Source organism: Bubalus kerabau, chromosome 1 (genome assembly GCF_029407905.1).
Source record: "Bubalus kerabau isolate K-KA32 ecotype Philippines breed swamp buffalo chromosome 1, PCC_UOA_SB_1v2, whole genome shotgun sequence".
NCBI lineage: Eukaryota > Metazoa > Chordata > Mammalia > Artiodactyla > Bovidae > Bubalus > Bubalus kerabau.
Genome location: NC_073624.1, coordinates 185,742,627 through 185,765,169, shown reverse-complemented (window position 1 = coordinate 185,765,169; position 22,543 = coordinate 185,742,627). Strand labels below are relative to the sequence as shown.

General features: G+C 57.8%; 3 protein-coding genes across 10 annotated transcripts in view; 2 read left to right on the top strand and 1 right to left on the bottom strand.

Moving 5' to 3' along the window:
• Window positions 1-1,195: 1,195 nt before the first annotated feature.
• ZNF414 (zinc finger protein 414) lies at window positions 1,196-4,874 on the top strand. The gene is made up of 8 exons (XM_055545794.1): window positions 1,196-1,322; window positions 2,022-2,334; window positions 2,665-2,772; window positions 2,887-2,992; window positions 3,539-3,885; window positions 3,968-4,018; window positions 4,429-4,602; window positions 4,697-4,874. Exons 1-8 carry the CDS (start codon window positions 1,320-1,322, stop codon window positions 4,768-4,770), a joined length of 1,176 nt encoding a protein of 391 aa, XP_055401769.1. The 5' UTR covers window positions 1,196-1,319; the 3' UTR covers window positions 4,771-4,874.
• A 5,036-nt stretch (window positions 4,875-9,910) lies between these two features.
• On the top strand, window positions 9,911-17,525 carry PRAM1 (PML-RARA regulated adaptor molecule 1). The gene is given in 10 exon segments (XM_055542351.1): window positions 9,911-9,925; window positions 11,982-13,482; window positions 13,577-13,622; window positions 13,703-13,770; window positions 16,600-16,657; window positions 16,761-16,872; window positions 16,959-17,121; window positions 17,208-17,241; window positions 17,335-17,369; window positions 17,488-17,525. Coding segments are annotated over 10 exon segments (2,070 nt in total).
• Window positions 17,526-18,829: 1,304 nt separating this feature from the next.
• HNRNPM (heterogeneous nuclear ribonucleoprotein M) overlaps window positions 18,830-22,543 on the bottom strand; it is a 40,330-nt gene continuing 36,616 nt past the window's right edge. For all 8 annotated transcript variants that reach the window (XM_055545771.1, XM_055545781.1, XM_055545723.1 and 5 more), the window contains 3 exons: window positions 21,495-22,297; window positions 20,778-20,829; window positions 18,830-19,252 (listed from right to left, as the gene is read on the bottom strand). In XM_055545771.1, coding sequence (XP_055401746.1) covers window positions 19,089-19,252; window positions 20,778-20,829; window positions 21,495-22,297 — 1,019 coding nt within the window. In that variant the 3' untranslated portion in view covers window positions 18,830-19,088. The remainder of the gene's footprint in view (window positions 19,253-20,777; window positions 20,830-21,494; window positions 22,298-22,543) is intronic.

Here is a 22,543-nt window from a genome sequence, read left to right as displayed (position 1 = left end):
CTCACAGAGAAACTTCCCTGGCCCGTGACCATCACATCCTTCTGGGCTTTCCCCCCCCTTTATTGTGCTCAGCCACTCAGTCACCACTGAGTCTTTGCAACCCCATGGACTGTAGCCTGCGAGGTTCCTCTGTCCATGGGATTCTCCCCAGCAAGAATACTGGAGCAGGTTGCCATTTCCTCCTCCAGGGGATCTTCCTGGCCAGGGGATCAAACCAGCGTCTCTTACATCTCCAGCATTGACAGGCGGGTTCTTTACCACTAGCACCACCTGGGAAGCCCTTTTTCCTCTATGGCACTTAATATAACCATAAGATCATTTCCCGCATTTGTTGATTCATTGTCTGTTTCCCTATTTTAAAACGTGAGTGCCCCCTGAGAGCAGGAATGTTGGCCTGTCCTGTTCATCTCTGGATTCCCAGAGCCTAGCACAAAGTAGGCACTCAAGGAACGTAAGTTGGATAGGTGACTCACATCACGCCAGGGCTCTCCACCTATCCTCCTGAAAACACACACCGCTCCATCTTTAGGCTACGCAAGTTCCGGGTGTCTTGAGGACGGATAGTGAACTTGTTTCCCGCCCTTGGCTATCTCAACAGATCCATTCCAACTTCCGGACTAAGTGCATTGAAAATGTTGACTTCTGTGGCAATTTCCCTCCAAAGACGCAGCCCTCTAAACATGACCTTCTCACAACTTGAGAACTGCTGTTTATCCCCCTTCGAGATATGGTGACGGGACGGGAGGAAATGAAGATGCTCATTTTGCACAGGAGAACACAAAGGCCCGGGAAAATTTTAATCCTAGATCTCTGCACACATTTTCTGGGCATAGCTGCTGCTGCTGCTGCTAAGTCGCTTCAGTCGTGTCCGACTCTGTGCGACCCCACAGACGGCAGCCCACCAGGCTCCGCCGTCCCTGGGATTCTCCAGGCAAGAACATTGGAGTGGGGTGCCATTTCCTTTTCCAATGCATGAAAGTGAAAAGTGAAAGTGAAGTCGCTCAATCGTGTCCGACTCTTCACGACCCCATGGACTGCAGCCTACCAGGTTCCTCCGTCCATGGGATTTTCCAGACAAGAGTACTGGAGTGGGGTGCCATTGCCTTCTCCCTCTGGGCAGAAGAATCGGGAGAATCCTGGCTCTCAGGCCCCGCCTCCCGGCTGAGCACAGTGCGCATACCCCGCCCCCGTTCTCGCGAGACCTAGGAGCCGAAAAATGGCGCAGACGTGAGCGCGAGCCCGCGGCCACCGAAGGAGTCGCCGCAGCCTTAGTTGGAGCCGCCGAAGCCGCGAGAACAAGAGGCTGAACCAGGCTGAGGATGGTGAGCGCGACACCGGGGATGCGGACGCGGCGAACAAGCAGGGACTGGCGGGGAGCGGCCTTCTAAGCCTCCTGCCGACCCCGCCTCCACATCCGGGCAGTCGCCCGCCGCTGTCACTCAGGGAGCACCCTACCCCCCCCTACTTCCGGTCCTGGCTTCGACTGGGCCACGCCTACAGGGCTCAGGCACCGCCCCTCGGTCTTTATATGTTTGGGGTCCCAACACCTCCAGTTCGCCTGCACAGCTCGAACCCCTCTGGTAGATATATCTCCGTCCTCAAACACCCACTTGGCCACTTCTGGCCCTCCAGAATCTTCCTAGCCGCGCCCTGTTCAGAGCCCCGCCTTTGCACCGCCCACTCCCTCTGGGCCACGCCCCAGCCTTGTAGTAGGGGGGCCCCCCAGCTTTCTAAGTTAGGATCAGAGCATGCTTCTTTCAATAGGGGCTTCCTGGAAAGGTACCCCCTTCTACATTTGGCACACCTCCCAACTCTCTTCCAAAGGACGGGGACACTGGAGGCAGACGTTCAACCCCCTCACCCACTACCTCTCCTTAGGATGGGGGCCGACTGGGTGACGTCTCCAGGGCATTCGCTGTTTCAGAAACACCCAATGGTTATGGAGGGGTGAAGGGGTTCCCTTAGCTGGCGCAGGCAGACCCTGGGCCCAGGGGGTTCTCCCCACCTCTTCCTTCCACCAGGATGAGGAACCCTCGGGGCCCAGCCTGGACATGCCGGCTACTGCAGAGCCCAGCTCCAGTGAGACCGACAAGGGGGTGTCCCCAGTTGTGGCTGCTATAGCCAAATCCTCTTCCATGGAGGAGGAGCCGGGCCCTGACCGGGCAACCACACCCCCAGTGTGGGAACGTGGAGGGCCCACCGGAGGGACCCAGCAGGGTGCCTCCCCAGCCCCAGACAGTGGCCATCCCGGACCTGGACACACCCTTGGCCCAACCAGCACTGTCTCCGGGACCAGTGAGGACCTGCGGCCTCCCAGACGACGCCCACCACCAGGTGACACGTGATGGGACCTTCTAGGGGATCACAGGCCTGGAACAATAGAAGTGCAGACTACTGAGTATCTCCAGACTGGGGGCCCGCCTAGAGGGAATCACCACTTGCTGAGCCCCATTGTGTGCCAGGCTGTGGCTCCAACGAGGAGCCAGGGAAACTCAGCCGCTATTTTCTGGTGGGGGAGGCAGAAGGTAAAGGCCCCAGTAAGAAACCATAGTTAGTAGTTGCACGGTAGTTGCAGCCCCATAAATGCCCCTCTGAGGCAGAGCCCTGGACAACGTGGATGACGAAGGGATGGTGACCCTCCCCCTGCTTCTGTGCATCCTTCAGGGAAGCAGATACCGTGCTCCAGCCCAGGCTGCTGCCTCAGTTTCCCCAGCGTTCGAGACCTGGCACAGCATCTGCGTACCCACTGCCCACCCACACAGTCCCTGGAAGGTAGGGCCAGGGTAGATGGTGGGGAGGCAGGTTAGGGTGGGAGGCGGGCTGAGCCACCCGGCCAGTCCTGGCCACCCAACTCCACTCCTCTGTTATTCATCCCTGCGCCGCCAGGCAAGCTCTTTCGCTGTTCCGCCCTGAGCTGCACCGAGACCTTCCCCAACATGCAGGAACTGGTGGCCCACGGCAAGCTGCACTACAAACCCAACCGCTACTTCAAGTGAGACCTGGTCCACCGTGATCTCTGCTGGTGTGGGGGACCAGGCAGCTCCCCCTGACCACCGATTTTGACAGCTACTACCTGGGGTCCTGGCTTTTCTCCCTTCCTTTTCCGAGGGGGTTGAATCAGGAAGAGGACGTGATCTAGGGCCAGCCTTGCCCTTACCTGCCCAGAAGAGACTGGTCCCTAGAGCCAATTCCAGGGACCCCGAGGGCGGGGCTTGGGAAGGAGTATGTGTGTAGGGGGGACATACATGGCACGACTCCGCCCAGTCCTCTACTTCCCAAGAAGAAAACTGATCACCTAAGTCAAAATTGAGACTTCCTTCCTCATCTTCCCAGGGTCCCGACCTGGAGAAGTCCGGAAGGGTCGCGACCACTGTGGGCGGCCGCTTAGGGCAAACTCCTCCCCCGCAGGTGGGGGAGTCAGGTTATTTGGGCCCAGGGTCCTTGACCACCCTGGAGCGCCGGCTCTCCAGGTTACCGCGGATAGGCCCCTCCCTGGGTCCCCCTGGGAGACCCAGCCCAGCCCTGTGCTGCCCCCCAGGTGTGAGAACTGCCTGCTGCGCTTCCGCACTCACCGCTCGCTCTTCAAGCATCTGCATGTTTGCGCCGAGCATGCGCAGAGCCCAGCCCCGCCGCCGCCACCCCCGGCCCTGGACAGGGAGTCGCCGGCGTCCGAGCGCCCCCCGGAGTCCGACCCTGCGCCGGCGCCTGGCCTGCCGTACCCGCTGCTCGAGCCGTTCACGACCCCTGCCCCTGCCCCCACCGGGCCCTTTCTGCCCTACCTGAACCCCACGCCTTTTGGCCTAAGTCCCCCACGCCTGCGCCCCTTTCTGGCCGCCGCTCCGGGGCCTCCTGCCTCCAGCGCCGCCGTCTGGAAAAAGAGCCAAGGTGAGTGTGGGCTATCGGGGCCGCCTTCAGAGTGGACTGGGCTCACTCTGACTTCTGACCTTGACCCGCCCGTTGACCGCAGGTGCAAGCGGCAGCCCGCGAAGACCCCAGGGCGGCTCCGACGCGCCCTCAGGTGCGTGCAGGTGACCACCAGGGAGGGTGGAGGGGATCTGCGCCCGGCGGGACCTGGGGGATACCCACCCCCTTTCCAGGTGCCCAGAAATGTCTCCCCCCGAAATACAGGATTTTGCCTTTAAAATTGCGGCCCCTGCTCCTTCATCTGCGCCGGCGTTTCCGTGTAAAACTCGCGCCCGGATCCGGAGCCCTTCCCTCCCACATGGGTTCAGAGGATGGGAGGAGGGGTCGCGAATAAGTCAAGTTTAGTGCCCCCAGACACTTGGGGAAACGATCGGGAGAAACGGATCGGCCAGGCCAGCGCCCCCCGCCCCACGCCCCCACTCCCGGGAGCTGATGGGGAGGCTGGGAAAGGTCCGACCCGCCCTCACCCAGGGCCGGGGCTGACCGGGTCCTGCCTGCCCGCAGGGCACGCGGCTCCCAGCCGCATCGTGTGGGAACACACGCGCGGCCGCTACTCGTGCATGCAGTGCGCCTTCTCCACGGCCTCGCGGCCTGCCATGACCCTACACCTGGAGGACCACCGCCCCGGCGGCCCTGCGGCCCAGGCGCCCGGGCAGCCGCGCCCCGACGCGCCGGCGGGTAAGGCCAAGGGGAGCCCGCGCGTGGGAAGGGTGGTGGGCCCTGAGGCGAGGAGCGGGGCTGAGGCTCAGGCGCCCTCTCCTCTGCCACCCAGACCCGGCCCCGCTGGCACCCAAGGTATCGCCGCTGCTGTCTGAGGGGGACTGTCCGGTTTTCTCGCCGCTCTGAACGCTGCCGCGTAGGGAGCGGGCTGTGGGTAATGGTGTCGTTTTAGGGAAAGCCTGAGATGGCAGGGGTGGGGGGCAATAAAAGAGGCAGATGAGCCAGCTGTAGATGTGCCATGTGTCTGGGTCCCTTGCTCCTCCACTGCAGTCCTGGGGCACCGCCACCTTGGGAGGAGGCAGGTCTCCCCTCACGGCCCACCTGTGTCCCGCCTCCCCTGTCACCTCAACCCTGGGACAGCTGTTGGTGACCTTCCCTTCTGTCCTACCACTTCCAGAAACCAGATGAGATGGCACTTGTCAGTTTTATTTGAAAAGTCCCAGGAGCACCCAGCCAGAACCCCCCAGATCCTGAGGCCTGTGCCAACCCTCAGGGAGGTGACAGAGCAGTCCTGGCAGAAGTGGTGCCAGGTCACCCGGGCTGGGCGCTGTGTGGCAGGCTTGGGCTTAGGCCTCATAGCCACTCTCCCTCCCTGTCCTCTGGACTCTCACTGTGGGCTGCCCATCTCCCCTTTTATCTCCAGCCCTGAGGATGAGGCTGGGTGTTGGCCAGTCCTGCAGAGCCTGGCTCCCTCCCTCCTCCTCTCCCCCATATAGGTTCTCTCCTTCCTTTTCTTCCTGGGAGTCAGGTGGGGGCCAGGGTTCAAAATCTGGTCCCACAGCTGCTGTCACCAGAACCCTGAGGGTCGAACCTCCTGGGTATGGAAGCCCCATCCCTCTGGGCCTGGCTTTACCTGCTGCATCTTTCTCCCTTCCAGCCCTGTGGCCCCCTAGCCCAGACCTCATCTTGCCTGGTCCTGGGCACCAGAAGCAGTCCTCCACCCCCCGCCCCCACTTCCATCCAGTCTGAAAACCCCTGGAAACAAGTCTCTTCCAATCGTGCCCCTTCCCCTGCCTAGTACCCCTATCGCTCCTCTCAGCTCTCTGGATGAAGATCCTGTCCTCCTAGTAGCCCACAAGGCCCCATCTTGCACATCTTCCACTCTTCCTATCAGGGCCATACTCACCATCCCTCTCCTCTTCCTCCTGGGGAACCTAGACATCCTGTGAGCAAGAACCCAGCGACTCCTAGCCCCGCCCCACCCTGTTTCATCCCTTACTTCCTCCATCTTCCAAGTTATCAGGGTTGTCCTCTGTCTGCCACCAACAAGACACTGGTCACCCCATGGGGGGAAGTCCCCGGGCCCCACCCCTCACCCAGCAGCAGCCTCCTGTCTTCCTCTTGTCTCCTTTCCTGTCCTCCCCCAGTCCTCCTCAGAATCTTCATCTCTCAGAGCCAAGCAAGGTCCTCAGCATGGAAGCCATCCAGGTAAAGCCTAGCTGGGGTATCGGCTCAAACACCTGCTCCCGTTAGTGTGGCCGCTGTGTCTCCTCGAAGTTGAACACTTCCAGGTTCTGAAGGCCCTTCTGCTTCTCCTGGGAAGGGCAGTAGGGAGATCTGGTGCCCTTAGGACCTATCCCACCTGGACACCCAGGAGCTGGACTGCCTGCCCCTCCATCCTCGGGCTCTCAGGGGGCTTCAGGGCTCCAGTGTTCTTGATGGGGTTGCAGCTGAGGCCCAGGTAACTCCGGCCAGGTGACCACGCTGCCACCATCTCCAGGCCCCCAAGGCCCCTACTGAGGCAGCTGACACTGAACACGAGCTGTGGGACCATTAGGGAACCCTGGGGGCTCCAGACCCCCATAAGCTCCCCCCACACACACTTCTCAGCCAGAAGCCTTGGACCCACAGCTGGGTGACCCTGGGGAAGATTCAGCCTTTTGGGGGAATCTTTTGGGTATGACATGCAACATGTGGGACTTTAGTTCCCCTCACTAGGGATCAAATCCATACCCCCTGCACTGGGAGCACAGTCCTAACCACAGGACTGCCGAGGAAGCCCCAAGACCGACCCTCTAAGTATCTCACTTTTCTAGTCCTTAAAGTGGGTGTCATGACAGTCTGCCTTTGGAGTTCTTGTGAGAATTCACAGAGGGATGGGGAGAGAGGGAGGGGGCTTGAGAAACGTTGGCCAGCAGTTGACATGCCTCCAGCCACCAAGCCTGTGGCCGGCTGCCTGGGGCCCTCTCAAGAACCTGGGGAGGAGGTGGGTCAAGGGCCCACCTTGACAGATACAGATAGAGAAGGCGAGGCTAGGTTGGTAAGCTGACTGAGCCCAACTCTAGTCAGGCCCGGTTCCAAAGTCACACTGATTTCTACACGACCCCAGAAGTGGGACACAGTTACCACTGATGAGAAAACCCAGGCACTCTCACCTTTTCCTGCACCTCCAAGGCCCTAGACACCTTTGGGAATATGGCCCTAGGCTCACCCTTTCCTGCATCTCCAGGGGACCAGGGTCCCCCAGCGCCTAGAAGTCTTCCCCCTAAGGCCCTCATTCAGCCCATCCGGAATCCAGGCCATGCCGTGCGTCACTTCCTAGTGTGTCAGGACCTTTCCAGAGAGACTCAGAGCCAACATGTTGGCCCAGGTACCTGCCTCCCAACTCCATCACCCACGTAGATGCAACAGCCCCTCCCGTGGGTACAGTGGGTCCACGGTCCCCATGCTCCCTGGGCCCCTCACTGGCCTCTGGAGCAAGCTGAAAGTGCTCTGAGGCCTGGGGAGTTGGGTCACTGGAAACTGCCTCCTACCCTCGTGCATGTGTGTTCAGTCGCTCAATGGTGTCTGACTCTGTAACCAGTAGCCTGCCAGACTCCTCTGTCCATGGAATTCTCCGGGCAAGAATACTGGCATGGGTTACCATTTCCTCCTCCAGGGGATCATCCCAACCTAGGGGTCGAACCCACGTCTCTTGTGTCTCCCACATTGGCAGGCAGATTCTTTACTACTGCGCCACCTCCTACCCTCATCCCCTCCCAACTCATGTCCAATCTTTGTCTGCTCGCTTGGGAAGTCTTACTGCTCCCAATGTCCCCAGTGTGCCTTATGGGCCTCTGCAGCCCCTGGCCTCTCTCTGGCCAACCAAGCTGTGACCTCAAAGAGGGTTCCTCCACAGCCCCACAACCTCAACTCCAAGATGCCTGAAAGCAGTCCCTCTGAGTGCCCCAGCTCCGCCCAGCAGAGGGCGCTCAGGAGTGTCCATCTGAAGGGAGGATGAATGAGGGGCCCGCGTGTCCAGGCAGGCACCCACCTTGTGCAGCTACCCCAGAGGGCGCAGGTTGGCCAGAGACTGCAGGTTCCCAGGCTGAGCAGCTCTGGGACACAGACCTCTTCATCCTCATCCTCAGCCTCCTACTTGGAGGGGAACCAGGAATGTGACCTAACACCAGGAATGTGACCCAGAGTGCATGTTGGTCTGTGCAGGGCCCCAGAATCCCCGAGCTCTGCTCTTAGAGCAGACACACAGGCGGAGTCACTGCCAACTGCTGTCTGTAGCCTTCTGGAAACTTCAAACATCCCTGCTAGTCTAGGTGTGATCCTTGGACCACAGTATGGGCATCACCTGGGATGCTTCAGACTCTGACAGACCTGAGGCACAGCTCACACTTTATCGGGATCCCAGGGTGACTAGTGGACACCAGTTCTTTCCCAGCTTCACATTAGAATCACCCTGAGGGTATGTAAGAAATCCCCAGGCTCAGGCCACAACCCAGACCAATTAAGTCAGAATCCCCAGGAACAGACTTCCCTGATGGCTCAGTGGTAAAGAATCTACCTGCCAGTGCAGGGGACACGGGTTTGATCCCTGGTCTAGGAGGATCCCTCATGTTGAGGAACAGCTAAGCCCCTGCACCTGTGCTCTAGAGCCTGGGCCCTGCAACTACTCAAGCCCCGCCCCAGCTCCCTAGAGCCTGTGCTCTGCAACAAGAGAAGTCACCACAATGAGAGAAACCTGCACGCTGCAACTAGAGTATCTCTGTGCTCTGCAACTTGAGAAAGCCTGCAGCAAAGACCCAGTGTAGCCAAAAAGTTTTAAATTAAAAAAAAAAAAAAAAAAAGGATCTCCAGGAGTTTCTGTTCACCTCTGTGAACTCTTCAAGGGACCCCGATGGTGTGGCCAAGCTGAGAATCAGGGCTCTGCTCTCCCCCACTGGGTGTTTTCTCCTTTCTCTATGAGCCCCAAGGTCACTGACCTCTTGGAAACCAAGCCAAGCCATCAGGGTTTCCCTCCAGACAAGTGCTGGTCTTGTGCCCCACCTTTACCCCCCCTTTGCCGGCCTCCCAGCCACCCCCATTTTCCTCCTTCCCTAGTCCTCTGGGAACCTGGACACTGCCCACCCATCCGCCCATCACCAAATCTGCCACCCCGCCTGGGCCGTCGGCCTGTGTAGCAGCTGTCCCTGCAACAGGAAGTCCTGAGTCCTGCTCAGAGCTGGAAATCGGGACTGCAGGGAAGTGTTGAAATGAGGAAGGCATCTTGAGGCAACAAGGGCCGGCAGGAGGGCCTCACCCACCCGGCTCACTCCGACTCCCGGGTAAGCGTGAAGCTTACCCTGCCCCTTCCCTACTGAGAACTACCCCTCCCCTCGCACGGAGGCCCTGGCTGGAGGTGGCCTTGGCCTGCCTCTGTTGGCAGGAGGCCCTCCTGGCCTGGCACAAGTCCTCCCAGGAGTTCGGAGGCCAGCACACAGCAGGACTGGGGTGGCAGTGAGGGGTCAGCGGAATCTAGAAATGAGCGACTGTTGGGAGGGATTCTGCTAACAGGATGCCCAAAGCTTGCAGGGCAGGACAGGAATTCAAGAAGCACTGACAGGATCTGAGACCAGGCTGGGGCTGTCCCCGCCTCTGCCCCTTCCTCCCCTCCCTTCCCCGCCTGGCCAGCAGACCCCACCCCGTGGAGCAGAAGCCACAGTCACTTCCTGAAGGCAGCGGTCCTGGCCTGGGTCCCACTTGCCTTGTGGTCCATCGCCCTCCTGCAGCCATGGTGAGTAAGTCTCCAGGGCCTGGGAGAGCCCCACACTGGCTGGAGGTGAGGGATGCCACGGGTGGAAACCAGAGGGGCATATTCCAAAAGTGGGGTGGCAGAAGGGCAGGAAAGCTGTTGGGGACACGAGAAAGACCGCCACAAATGCGCAGAGGTAAGAAGCAGCCGGAATCCACTTCTGGGACAGCTCAGGCTCCGAGGGGCGGCAATGGGCCGAGGCTGTGACTAGAAGGGGAACAGGTGGGCCTGCTGGGGTGACTCCCCTCCCCCAAGGTCAGCATGAACAGCCACCAGGTAACAGGCAGCCAGGGTGAGTGGCAGGGACTTCCTGTGGGTGACAAAGTAGGTCATGTACCTGCTTCCCACCCCGCCCACCCCAGCAGTCCTCCAGGCCCTGACCTGCTGACCTGACTTCTCCAGCCCCCTGGGTCACCTGGGAGCCTATCCCAGCCCAGCTGGTGGGGGGTGCTTTCACAGAGGTATCTCAGGCCCTAGGAAGGAACTGCCACCCTTCCTTGTTCTCTGGGTCAGGGGAGAGTGAAGCTCAGACAGGGCAGATGAGTGAGGTCCTACCCTTCCCCTCCCCAATCTCCTAGACCCCAGGTGAAGCCAGGCCCAGGGGCCTGTGGCAGGGCCACTTCTGGGGTCATTTGTCAGTCAGAGCAGGCCTGGCCTACTTGTGTGTCTCCTGTGTCTGTGACCGAGGGTGTGGGTCCTGTCGAGACGGGATCCGGGATGGACTTCATGTGCCAGGGCTGGTGCACCACATCAGACTGGGTGTGGCAGAGTATATGCTGTTTGTCTCAGTGTCCAGTATATATATATAGATAGATAGATTTTTTTTTTTGCCATGCCACACGGCATCATGTGGGATCTTAGTTCTCCAACCAGGGATCAACGCACCTCCTGCATTGGAAGCACAAAGTCTCAATCACTGAGCCACCAGGGAAGTCCCTAGTAGATTCTTTATTTCAACAAATAGTTACTGAGCATCTTACTGAGTGCGAGGCACTGGGAAGACAGCAGCGCTGCTGCCCTCGTGTCACATTCAGGGGCAGGGGGGAGGGAGTTGACACACACACACACAAACCCTAAATAGTCAAGACATTTAAAAAACAGTACTGGGTGGCAGTGCACGGGTTACGACTCCTTGCTTCCAATGCAAGGGGCACTGGTTCAATTCCTAGTTGGGGAACTAGGAATATATAGTAGCTCATGCTACGTGGCATGCCAGTAAGTAGTAAAAAAAAAAAAAATAAGTATTAAGTAAAAATAAATAGGATGATATAGAGTGGTAGGCACTAAGAGAAAAATCAGGCAGGTTGGGGGGATCAGAGAGTCCTAGGGGGACCCTTTTTTTTTTTAAATCAGGGTGTTCTGGGAAAAAAGGCCTCTACCACATGGAATAAAGGAGTAGAAACCCGGAAGAGGAGAGAACGTGCAGTGGGAAGTGTGGCCCAGGCAGGCCAGGCGGCAGGAGCCAAGCAGGAGAGGGAGGCCAGGGAGGCGGCAGCAGGGGGAGATCAGGCGTGCCGTTCAGGGGGTTTGTGAGCTCTGGAGCTTTTACTGTGGGGAAGTGACAGAGCACACCCAGATTCAGCGCAGACAGACGCAGGCCTCCTCTGGCTGCTGCGGGAGCACTGACCCGGGATGGGGGTGCGGGGCGTCGGGGGCAGGAGAAACAAGGAGGAGCCTCTTACAGTAGTGCTGTTGCAGGGGAGGCCGCCTCCCCTGGGTGGATTCCAGGACAGGGGTGCAGGTGGTCCGAAGTTGTTCAGTTCCAGATATACTAATATACATTTCTTGCTTTGGGCTGCACCGGGTCTTAGTGGTGGCACGCGGAATCTTCAGTTGAGGCACATAAACTCTTCATTGTGGCATGTGGAATCTACTTCCCCAAACAGGAGCTAGGAGACTTAGCCACCCGACTGCCAGGGAAGTCCCTCCAGATACATTTTGAAATAAGAAAAGAAAGGCCTAGGGACATGCAGGAGGGGAGGAGGAGCTTGAGGATGCTCTACAGAGTTCGGGTGGGGGCGGGTATGGGAGCAGAAGGCCACAGGGGACCCCAGGAGCGCAGGTCCAGAGTGGGGTGAGGTTGTGTGCACATTCCGGGCTTAAGTGACGAGGTCAGAGGGTGTGTGGTAGTTCAGGAAGAGAGCCTGGCTGGCACTCTCACGGGGAGGCTGGAGACAAAAACATGGGAGTCTGGTCAAGAGAAGAGAGTCAACAGCAGAAGGCCGGGAAGAGGACCACAAGGGTGTGTGTCTTTGGTTGGTCTGCTTGTCCCCACGTCCGTCTCTCCATGGCCCCCATGTGTATGAGTCCCTTGCCTGCCTGTGTCCCCTAGGGGAGTCATCAGGACTTCCGGAGCCTTCAAGCAAAGTTCCAGGCCTCTCAGCCGGAGACTGGCGACCTCCCCAAAAAGCCCCCGAAGCCTGAGTTCCAGAAACTCTTCAAAAAGTTCCCACAGCCAGAGCTAGGCGAGCACCCCAAGAAGCCCCCACAGCCTGAGTTCACTGACCTGCCCAAAAAGCCCCCCAAACTTGAGTTCAGTGAACTCTCCAAGAAGTTCCTGCAGCCCGAGGCCACGCCGCTCCCCAGAAAGCCCGAGGTCCCTGAGGCCCCCTCTCAGAAGCCCCCGCAGCAGCCTGAGCTCAGCAACACCCCCAGGCCCCCCGTGGAGCCCAAGTTCAGTACTCTTCCTAAGAAGCCCCCGCAGCCTGAGTTCTGTGGGCTCCCCAGAAAGCCCCCGCAGCCCCAGGTCGGTGGCCTCACTAAGAAGCCCCTGCTGCAGCCCGAGTCCAGTGAGGTCCCTCCAGTGCCCCTCTTAAAGCCTGAATTTGGTGAGCCCCACCCCCACTCCTCAGAGCCTAACTTCAGTACTCTTCCCAAGAAGCTCCCACAGCCTGAGTTCTGTGAGCTCCCCAGAAAGCCCCTGCAGCCTCAGGTCGGTGGCCTCCCTAAGAAGCCCCTGCTGCAGCCTGAGTCCAGTGAGGTCCCTCCAGTGCCCCTCTTAAAGCCTGAATTTGGTGAGCCCCACCCCCACTCCTCAGAGCCTAACTTCAGTACTCTTTCCAAGAAGGCCCCGCAGCCTGAGTTCTGTGAGCTTCCCAGAAAGCCCCCGCAGCCTCAGGTCGGTGGCCTCCCTAAGAAGCCCCTGCCGCAGCCCGAGTCCAGTGAGGTCCCTCCAGTGCTCCTTTCAAAGCCCGAATCTGGTGAGCCCCACCCCCACTCCTCACAGCCCGACTTCAGTACATTTCCCAGAAAGATCGCCCGGCCTCAGCTGAATGACCTCCCCAAGAAGCCCCTGCCACCTGAGTTTGGTGACCTCACCAGGACGTCCTCGGAGCCGGAGGTCAGTGTGATTCCCAAGAAGCCACGCCAGTGTGAGTTCAAGGCGCTCTCCAAGAAGCCCCCGCAGCCGGAGCCCGCCAGCCTCTCGAGGACGTCCTCGGAGCCCGAGTTCAGTGTGTTCCCCTCGAAGTTTCTGCAGCCTGAGTGTCGGGGCCCCCCGCGCAAGCTCTCACAGCCGGAGCCCGGTTCTCTGCCCAGGAACCTCCCAAGAAAGCCCCAGCTCCCTGGCTCCTTTTCAGAGAGCTCACTGCCCTCTGCCGTGGCGGGCTCCAACCCCCGGGTCCTGCTCAGCCCAGGGTTTGGGGCACGGCTGCAGAGATCAGGAGCCCTCGCTCGGAGTGCTGGCTCCAGGCTGGGTCTCAGACCTGGTCACCTGCCCCGGCGGAGGCCTCTACCCCCAGCCAGCAGCCTGGGCCCTCCCCCAGCCAAGCCCCCACTGCCCCCAGGCCCCAGGGACATCCAGAGTTTCCGGAGAGCTGTGGCAGCAGACACAGGTGGGTGTGGATGGTCCAGGTAGAAAGCAGGGGCGGGCAGGTCGACGCTCCCTGGCCTACCCACGTCCCCACCTCCCATCTCATCTCTCCGCAGCTCTGCCCAGGACCTCCTCTTCTGCTGGCCTCTACTTAATCCCACAGTGAGCATGGGGAGTCAGGGAGCACAGGCATGCGTTACGGGGCTGAAACAGGCCCTCACTCACGTCAGGTATCCCTGCAGGGACCCAGACGAGGTGTACGATGATGTCGAGCCCACAGAACACTCTGGACCCGGCCCCAGGAGCAAAGGTGACAGAGTGGGACACTCAGCCAGACCAGTCTGCTGAAGCATCCGAGGAGGGGGAACAGTCATCACAGGGGCCTTTTCTGTCCATGTTGCTAGTACCAGGCCCCATGACAACTCATATGCCTGAGGGATTGAAAGCAGAGCTGCTGCTGCTGCTGCTGCTAAGTCACTTCAGTCGTGTCCGACTCTATGCGACCCCATAGACGGCAGCCCACCAGGCTCCCCCATCCGTGGGATTCTCCAGGCAAGAACACTGGAGTGTAGCTAGGGGAGAAAAAAAGAGAGAAAGGGGTCAGAGAGGTCATGGCAGCTCCTGGTGGAGGAACAGGAAGGACAGCCAGAGGCCAGCAGCCTGACCACGATGCGGCCAAGCCAAGGGTTGTGTCCCAGGGTGGTGGCCGTAGACATGTAGAACAGGGGAAGAATCCCACAGAGGGGCATTTCCCTGGTCTAGTGCTTAAGACCCTGAACTCCCAACACAGGGGGCACGGGTTTCATCCCTGTTCCAGGAATAAGATCCTGCAAGCAGCGTGGCCAAAAAAAACCAAAACCAAAACCGGCAAGGATGTAATGGTGTATCACCAGGGATGATAGCAAGCAAACTCAGGATAGGGATGAGGCTTAAATGTTGAGCCTGCACCTGGGTGTCAAGTGGAGGTGACCCTGAGTAAGGAAGAGGTGTCAGGAGATCCACAGCACTGGAGGTGCCTGAGGGGAAGGGCTTGGGCCTGAACTCAAGAGGGAGAGGGCTGGAGCCAGGGTATGGCCGACCCTCCAGATCCATGTGCTCTGGGTGTCCAAGGCCCCTTTTGTCTCGTTTTCCATGCCTCCACTCCTGGAGAGCAGGAGGAAGGCCAGGCAGGCCCAGCTCAGGGAAGAGGCATTCACAGACCTCACATGAGAAATGCACCCCATCTCCCCACCAGCACTTAATGGATGTGCACTGTGCGCCCCCACCCCATTTCACACAAGTGGAAGCTTGAGACATGACTTGCCCCAGCTCACAGCCAGCACATGGGAGCCTCTGCCCCCAGGTTGCTTCCTGCCCTTATCTCCAGAGGGTCTCCTGCCAGGCAACCTCTTGTCAGAGGTACCTGAGGGGTCCCCAGCTGTTGCCCCCTCCTCACCAGCCCAGCCCCCAAAGCCTGCTGCCTCTATGGCTTGACTCCTTCCTGGGCCCTGCTACTTCTCCTGGGCTTGCTTTCCCCAGGGGCTGCTTGCAACACCCCTGTGAGCACAGAGCTTCCTGACAGGGCCCCTCTTGCTTCCGCTCTAGTGAGGCTCTGTGGCTCGGGTCTGGAGGGGGCTGCCACTCCTGGGGATGTGGACCTCTGAATGCGCCACCTCCAGCAACTCTGCAGGCATGAGCCCACCCTTTTCTGTTTCCCCAACCCCAAGTAGACCAGACACATCCTTAGCTTAGCTCACTGTCCCCCATCCTGTGCCGGTCATTCTCCAAGACTCTGACCCAGTACCACACGCTTGCCCAGATCTCTCCCTCTCGAGGGGTGGGGGTGGGTGCTCACAGCAGTGCGGACTGTCCCAAAGGCTACTCTGCCCCTTTCATCTATCCCCGACCTGAGGGACTCTGGGTGCCTCCCTCCCACTCTCTGCCTCGCTTGGAGCAGTGGCAGCTCCCTGCACAGACAGGGAGCTCCTCAAGGGTCAGGAGCTGAGGGCAGCTTGCTCAGGATCTCACTGCCCAGGGTGCCGGGGCTACAGGGCGCCAGGGTCTGCCCTGCTCGGCTGCACCCAGGGCTGTGTGCTTAGGCTGCAGGAGGTGTATAGGAGCACTGGCATGAAGTCAGTACTGCTTCCAGCTGGGTGACCATCTCCAGCCCGGGTGGCCTCTGGGAGTCACTTCAGCACCAGGCTGAGGCTAGAGGCAAAAACTGTCTGGGAAGGGAAGAGTGCACCATGCAGATATGCAGCCCCCTCCCCACCCCAGCAGCTTGATGGTGTGGGGGGCCTGGTGGTCTGGAATGCCCAGGGCAGCACTTCAAATCATTCAGAGAGGACTGCAAAAAAAGCTGGGGGCTGCAGGTTCTAGATCCTTCACTCACCCGGTGCTCATGAGGCACTCACTGTAAGCAGACCCTTGGCCAGCGGTGCCCTCACCTAAAAAGCTGGTCAGCTGCCAGGTCGAGTGGGCTGCCACCTGGGAGACTCCTTCCAGTCGTCTCCTCATCAGCCAGACCAAGCAAGAACCCCAGCCTGACACAGCCCGTTCTCAGAGGCAGGCTTTGTTTGCTTTCAAGAAACACTTTCCTTGGCCTTCTTTTTTGACCCATGCCTCATTAGAATTTCCAAAACCTACGTGCTGTAGGAGGGAGGGGTGAAACTGCCTCAAAAGCTGACAGAGGAGCCCTGCCTCTACCATTTAATGGCTTGGTGGCCTTGGGCAGGCTGCCTTACCTCTCTGGCCCTTGCTACCTCCTCAGCAGGCAACTTGGGATGACAGCCATCAAGAAAGTTGAAAGAAGGGACTTCCCTGTTGGTTCAGCGGCTAAAACTTCACATTCCCAATGCAGGGGGCATGGGTTCAATCCCTGGTCAGGCAATTAGATCCCACATACTGCAACTAAGACCCAGAGCAGCCAAATACATTTTTTAAAGAAAAGAAAGTTGAAAGAAATGGTTAACGGTTTCTGCCGTGCCTGGCCTGTGGCAGGAGTTAGGAAAATGGAAGGCAATCTACTATGAGAGGCCTGGGCAGCAGAGGGTGAGGAGGAGACCCAAGTCCTGAAAACTGACCAGGGAACATCAGGCCACCAGAACCAGAGGCCCACACTCAATGGCCCTGCCCTAACTCGGCACTCTGACTGTCCCAGATGAAGTGTTGTCGGCTCAGCAGTACCCGTGGAGGCCACCTCAAAACCCAGAGCTCAGGTACCAGAGGGAGGTGGGCAGGGCAGGGCTGAGCTGGGGAGAACAGTAAAAAGGGGTCCCTGAGAAGCATGAGCACCTAATTCCTTGGGGGGCGGGCGCTCAGGAAGGAGAAGGCGCCCCTCCAGCCACCGCAGGTGCCACCCACAGACCTGAAGTCCCTGAAGCAGCTCCGGAAGGCAGAGAAAGCTGAGCGGGAATTTCGGAAGAAGTTCAAGGTATGAATGAAGAGTCCTGGGAGGGCTGGGCTCGGCCCCAGGTGGCCACCGCGGGCAAGCGGCAGCTCTTGTGTCCCCCTCCCCAGTTTGAGGGAGAGATTGTGGTTCAGACGAGGATGATGATCGACCCCAATGCCAAGACTCGCCGTGGGGGTGGCAAGCACCTGGGGATCCGGCGTGGGGAGATCCTGGAGGTGATCGAGTTCACCAGCAAGGAGGAGATGCTGTGCCGGGACACCAAGGGCAAGTGTGAGTCACCAGTGGGGGGCAGCCTGGGAAGGCAGGCCGCCCAAGGAGGGAGGAGACCTCACCCACCCACCCGGCTCTCTTCACAGATGGCTATGTGCCTAGAACAGCTCTACTGCCCCTGTGAGTGCCAGCGCTGATTGGGGGCAGGGGGTGGGGGGGTGTGTGACAATAGGGCAGGGTGACCCTGGCCGACCCAACTGTGCTCTCCACCAGGGAAACAGAAGTGTACGACGACGTCGCTGCCTGGGGTATGTAGATGCTCTGGGTGGATGGGACGGGTGGGGCGAGGTCCTCTGCCACTCCTCCAGGGGCTGCTGGCTACCTGCTCACGGGGAAAGGGTCACTGAAAGTCACCTTTCTTGGCAGATCCTTTGGACAGCCAACCATTGCCCTAGGGACAGTAAGGCTGCAAGTGTGGGGATGAATGGACAGCCCACCAGTCCAGTCACCTGCTAATAAGGAGCCCTGGACCCCAGCGGTTGCCTGGGCTCCTGTCTGGCCACGTCCACAGACCACATAAAGTCCCAGTTTTAAAGTGACTCCTGTGTCTTGTCTTTTCTTTCCCTGCTAATGACCACACACAGTGGAGCCATGATCAAATACTTGGGGGAAATCTGTGAGGTCCAGGTCTCCTCACCCCTCAAGGATAAAGGCCAGAAGGGAAAAAGGGGGGCAGGGGAAGGTGGCAAGGGAGGGGGCCACTTGCTGGAAGCTGAGCTGAGGGACCCTCTGATGGCACCAGGTCAGCTGCGGTCAGCGAGCAGAGGGAGATGCTTGGGGGCCCTCCACGTCCAGCACGACAAGCAGCTGCTGCAGCTCCTCACAGGCAATAGCCCAAGTCAGTCACATTGTGGAGAGAATGTGACCCAGTTCTGACCAAGTACAGTATCAAGTTCAGCCGAAACCTCTGACAGGGCAGAACATGCTCAGAAACCTACACTCTCCTTGGTCTGTTTTAGCAAAGAAAAGCTGCTATGGACTGAAATTTGTGTTCTGGCTGTCAAAAACAAATTCCTAAATTGAAAACCTACCCCTCTAGGTGACGGCACAAGAAAGCATGAGGTCCAGAGGCAGAGTCCTTGTGGATGGGATTCGTGCCCTATGAAAGAGGTTTGGGGACTTCCCTGGTTGTCCAGTGGTTAGGACAATGCACTTCCATGGCCAAGGGCCTGGGTTCAGTCCCCATCCTCTTTGGAGAACTGAAGACCCACAAGCCGCATGGCACAGTCAAATAAAATATTGTTTTAAATATCTGAGAAAGTTCCCTCGACGACTCCTGCCACGTGAGGTTACAGCTAGAAAGTGTCATCCATGCACTAGGACCAGGCCCCCACCAGGCCCTGGATCTGCCAGCACCTTGACAGGACCGCCCACCCTCCAGGACTGACAGAAACAAATGCTCCTTTCAGCAGCTGGGGCAGACTGGGACAAAGTCTGGAAATGGGCCCCTTGCAGTATCTGTGCTCCACAGAATCACTGCACTGGGGAGACAGGCTGGTTTTGACAGCCAAGTACACCACCACTGGCACTGGAGACTCAGGCCCACTCAGGACTCGGTTTCCATAAAGAGATTTTTCTCAAGAGGCTGAGGCCAGTGGCCTCTCACCTCAAGGGTCCATACAGCTCCAAGGGCAGAAAGAAGACTGAGTGGCTTTGGTTCCTCAACCTCAGGTGGTTACCCCACAACACACACACAGAAGCAAGCAGCTTTCAGGAACTGGTATTTATTATCAAAGTCATATTCGATGTCAACAAGATGCCACAACTACAAAAAAAATTGCGCACATTGCAATCTCAATGCAAACAGTCAAATGGAACCCCAGTCATTAAAAAAGTAATTCAAATTACCCCAAAAAGCAACTGAATTTTTTAAACATCTTTATACATCCAGCCAACAAATTAAAATGGTTAACAAGAAAAAATACAAATTCAGAGGTCTGGTATCGATGTTTAAAAAAGGCAACTGCTTAAGCATTTCTATCGATTCGAACATCAATCTCTCGGCCACTCAGCTTCATCCCATTCATCATCCGGCAGGCTCTCTCAGCCACCTCTGGCGACTCAAACTTAACCACACCGCACCCCTTGGACTTCCCATTCTCCATCTTGATGTCGGCATACAGCACGTGGCCTGGGCACAGGGAGGGAAGAAGAGACCACAACTCATCAGGCAAACCCAGAGCTCAGTCTGGGCTCCACTCAGTCCAGATCACCTGTTGGATTTCGGTTGACAGAGTCAAAAGGGAGAGCGGCCCTTGCGCCTGACGCAAGAATGCTCAGAACACAGCGGCTGGAACCCGGCTACCATGGCCCTCCACCACACTGCCATTCTTCTGCCCACGGGACAACAATCTGACTCATGATAAGCAGTCCTGAAAGTACACCTTCATGCTCAAGAGTTATTAAAAAAAATATGCTGTGTGAAGCCAACTTTATAGGCAAATTTTACAGAGGCTTCACTTTTAATACACTGCTCCTCTATGTTTACAAGGCCATCACCAATACCATGGACACTTCTGTACTGTCCAAATACAAGCTTCGTAATCATTAACAAGCAGGTTATTCCTTCAAGCTCTGGTTAAGCATCCTGGTTATGTGTCAAGCACTGTGGAAAACAATACAAGGGAAGAGCTACAGAAACGCAGGGCCAAGAACACAAGTGTAGCGGGGCTGGCCAGCACAGCACTAGGGCCATGAACTCTGCTTAAGAGAAGGTCAAGCCCTGGAGGGCTTCTCACAGGCAAGTTCTAAAACAGCTTGGGCAGACACTAAGTAGTACAGGGCTTGTAGTTTTGGATTTCTCTTGCCAACAGAGAGACAGACACCTCCAGGCCTGGGAGGGGAAGTGGCATGATCCACTTGACTTTTCCACTACAATCTGTGAACTAAGGAGTAGGGAGAGAGGGCAAGAACAGGGCAAGAAGGCAGGCTGTGGCTCAATAACTGACCCAACAGAAGAACCAGGAGAGGCTGCAACATTGGTGAAATCTGAGTTACTGTGGCAAAAGGAAATGAGAAAACACTGAGGAAGCCTTGATCCAGAGAGTCAGCCAGGCCTCTGGCTTAAGGCTGGGGCTCCCAACTTGCCATGGTTCAAAGAACAAAAGTGGTGGGGGTGAGAGGCAGCACCTCACCCAGAGACAACCGAACTTCCTTTTGGCCACAAAGCACGCCGTGCAGAGTGGCTGCCCGGTTTGCCAGGAAACCACACTGCACACAAACTAACACCTGCCCTGAGCCCATGAATCCTCATCCGTGCCTGCTGGGTGAGTGCTCTTTGAGAGACAAACCCATGGTGCAGTTGTGGAAGGCACCCTTGTCTCAGATGTACTTATTTTACTGAGCTTTGTCACTTAGGAGCCATGTGATCTTGGCAATGTAACTTTGCCTGACTCTGTAAAATGAGGACAATGCCCACCTCTTTTCAAAAACCGGGAAAGGCAAACAGCAAAGATGAAATGAGAACAGGGGTGAAGAAGTGTCTGACACATAAGAGGAAACTCAACAATCGGCTTGAGCGTTTGCACAGGCAGAAAAATGGCAAGTCCCATCCGTCCTCTATAGAGTCATGGAAGGTGTCTACAAGACAAGGATGGGAGCCTTGACACAAGCCACAACACAAGGAAGCATTTAGGAAGCCTCTCTCAAACACTTACCGCATTCGTTGAACTTGTCTTTTAGCATCTTCCATGTAAAATCAAACGGGAGCTGAGGGTGGAGAAAAGGGGAACTGGTGAGTGATGCAACCAAATCCTAATGCAGAAACCTAAAATGTCTCAGGATGCCTTTGAAACCTCTCATTACACACAGATACTGGCTGACCTTCACACTGCAGTGATCAGCAAAAAACAAGTCTGTCTGGGTGAGGTCCTAAACTAGCACAGCAAGTTCATTCCCTGTTATCTGCGGCAACTTCACACAGGGAACAGGACGCACAGCTGCCCATAGTCAACAGCCCACAGAACCACAGCACAGTGGCTAAAAGTGGTCCATCTGGTGAAGGTAATTCAGATATAGCCTTCTCCCCACTCTGAATTGTCATGCCAGGTATTTAGCAGCTCATCAAGCTGAGAGTTTAAAAAAAAAAAACCCTCAAGTTCTCCAGATCACGGTCTTCTCTACCTGTAGTCAGAGAAGCCCAGGATTTCACAAAACCCACTATTTCTGCTGCACAAGTGTCGTAAGCTCTCATGTTCCCACCTCATTCTACCGACACCAAACCTTAGGGACAAAGGCAAGGTGGCCTTGCATGCTAAGCTCTCCTTCTGAGGCCATCCCCTCTCACTGCAACCTGCCACCCTCGGTCCTGCTGACCTCTGCCTCCCTCTTCCCCATGTGCACAGGGGCCGAGATGTTCCTGAAGAGCCACTTACATTTCTCACAAATATCTGGCAGGCCTTCCTGGCCACCCCAGGGGCATGGCCTCCAGCTCCACCAAAGGAACCCGCGAAACTTCCTCCAAAGTTGCCACGCTCCATCTCGATGGCACGGTCAAAGCTGGCACCGCCACCGCCACCCATGGCCAGGCCCATGCGCTCAATGCCAGCGCCCAGGGCCGGGCCCATGGCAGGACCCATACGCTCTAGGCTGTTGGCGCCCATGCGCTCCAGGCCCATACGCTCGAGACTGTTGGCGCCCATACGCTCCAGGCCCATGCGCTCCAGGTTGTTGGCGCCCATGCGCTCCAGGCCGGTGGCCATGCGATCCATCACGGGGCCCATGCGCTCCAGGCCTGCCCCCATGCCTGCGGGCACCATGCGCTCCATGCCCAGGCCCATGCGCTCGATGGCAGGGCCCATGCGCTCCACACCAGAGCCCATGCGCTCGATGGTCTGGCCCACACGGTCAATGGGTGCAGCCATTCGCTCGAGGCCAAAGCCCATGCCGGCACCCATGCGCTCCACGCCAGAGCCGATGCGCTCCATGGTCTGGCCCATGCGCTCGATGCTGGAGGCCATGTGGTCGAGGCCCAGGGGGCCCATGCGTTCGATGCCAGAGCCCATGCGCTCGACGGAGCCCATGCGGTCCATGACCAGGCCCATGCGCTCAATCTCGGAGCCCACACGATCCATGCCGTGGCCCAGGCCTGCGCCCATGCGTTCCATGCCGGCCCCCCCGATGCGGTCAATGCCGGGGCCCATCCTCTCAATTCCAGGGACACTGCCTCCGCCTCCACCTAAAACGGAGACACAGAACAGGTGTATATCAGGGGACTGAGGACCTGTGTGCACATTGTGCCTGGAGGGCTCCCTGGGTGCAGAGGCCTGGGTAGTTTACAAACTCAACCATGGTTCAGCAATAATTTATCATAGATAACCCTCAAAAGCTGGGTAGTGAGTACATCATTCTTCCTACTTCGGTGCCACAGTTAATTTCCACAGAAAAATTTAAAAGGGGGGAAAACCCACCCGAGGACTTTTAT

Excerpts from the sequence above, each read along its gene's own strand:
- ZNF414 (XM_055545794.1), top strand. Across the intron at positions 2,335-2,664 it reads CAGACGACGCCCACCACCAG|GGAAGCAGATACCGTGCTCC; the intron begins GTGACACGTGAT and ends TGCATCCTTCAG. Across the intron at positions 4,019-4,428 it reads CGGCTCCGACGCGCCCTCAG|GGCACGCGGCTCCCAGCCGC; the intron begins GTGCGTGCAGGT and ends GCCTGCCCGCAG.